Raw genomic sequence first — 1,194 nt, 5'->3', positions numbered from 1 at the left:
TGCGATTGTTGCTATTGCTGACAGTTACACCACATCCTATTTCGATGCAGTTGTTCGTTTGATGGCATCAGAACAATCTGAATCTCATATCTGGGAATACTCTATTAGAGTTACAAGGATGGTTCAAACAAAAACTAGTCCTTTCGATATGTATTATGGAGGTGCCATCTATTATTCAACCTGTGCTGAGAATGCTTTCATAGTGACTCTATCAAACAATCGTCGTGAATGGATCAGTTCTGTTCAGATTCAGAACTATTATACTGCATCATCATACAGTAATCAGGTGGCAACTGAGTTCAATCTGTATGGTCGTAACTCAGATACAGATGAATGGACACTTCTGAAGGAAGTCACTGGTCTCACTTATTCTACTCCTGGTCAGAAGAGAAGAATTTATCTGTCTAACAATACTCCTTATAATCAATTCAAGTTTGAGAACTTTACTTCTGGTAATCCTTCTTCTTGTGCTTGGAGAGTTCAATCTCTGGATCTGTTTGCTGATAATGTGTTTGCTGATATTCCTAACTTCACCTATGATTCTTCAGTCACTGTATTCAAGAATGTTGAGATGTCTGAAGTGATTCCTCAGAATAATGATGGTTACATGAACTTCAGAATCAATCCTTCTCTTCCTGCTGGTATTGTGTTGGATCCTCACACTGGTTGGATCTCAGGTACTGCTACTACTGAGAGTACTACTCAAACCTATACCATCACTGCTACTAAGATTAGTGGAGGAGATGTGAGTGATACTATCTCTCTATCAGTTTCAGTATGTACTGGAGGCAAGGGATTGATGACTGTTCGTATCTACGCTGACAATAATATGGCTGAGAATTCATGGAAACTGTATGAAGGAAGAGGAACCTCAGGAACTGTACTGAAATCTGTAAGTGAGTTCCCTGTAGCAAGTGCTTATTACTATGTTGATTTCTGTTTGAATGATGGAATCTACACATTTGAAGGATCTGATTCATTTGGAGATGGCTGGGCTACTGGAACTGGTTACACTCTGACTGTTGATTTGGGAGAGATGGAGTTGGATATGATGCAGATGGATGGTCAGGAAAACAAACCGATCTATGTATCAAATGTGTTCTCAACGTATTTCCCTTTCCAGATTGAATACACAGATTGGAAGGTGATACAGAGTGATGTGTCAAGTGATTGGAATACTGTCAGTTTCGATGA

At 39.3% G+C, this 1,194-nt stretch overlaps 1 protein-coding gene across 1 annotated transcript; it reads left to right on the top strand.

The window, feature by feature from the left end:
• Nucleotides 1-118: 118 nt before the first annotated feature.
• On the top strand, nucleotides 119-1,158 carry JH06_5613 (hypothetical protein; the record flags this gene model as incomplete). Its single annotated transcript, XM_014669204.1, has 2 exons — nucleotides 119-1,107; nucleotides 1,137-1,158. 2 exons carry the CDS (start codon nucleotides 119-121, stop codon nucleotides 1,156-1,158), a joined length of 1,011 nt encoding a protein of 336 aa, XP_014524690.1.
• Nucleotides 1,159-1,194: the final 36 nt, after the last annotated feature.

This window comes from Blastocystis sp. subtype 4 (assembly GCF_000743755.1).
Source record: "Blastocystis sp. subtype 4 strain WR1 chromosome Unknown seqid_0909, whole genome shotgun sequence".
Taxonomy (NCBI): domain Eukaryota; class Bigyra; order Opalinata; family Blastocystidae; genus Blastocystis; species Blastocystis sp. subtype 4.
Note: the sequence above shows the minus strand (reverse complement) of the source record. Positions and strands in the feature narration are given on the sequence as shown.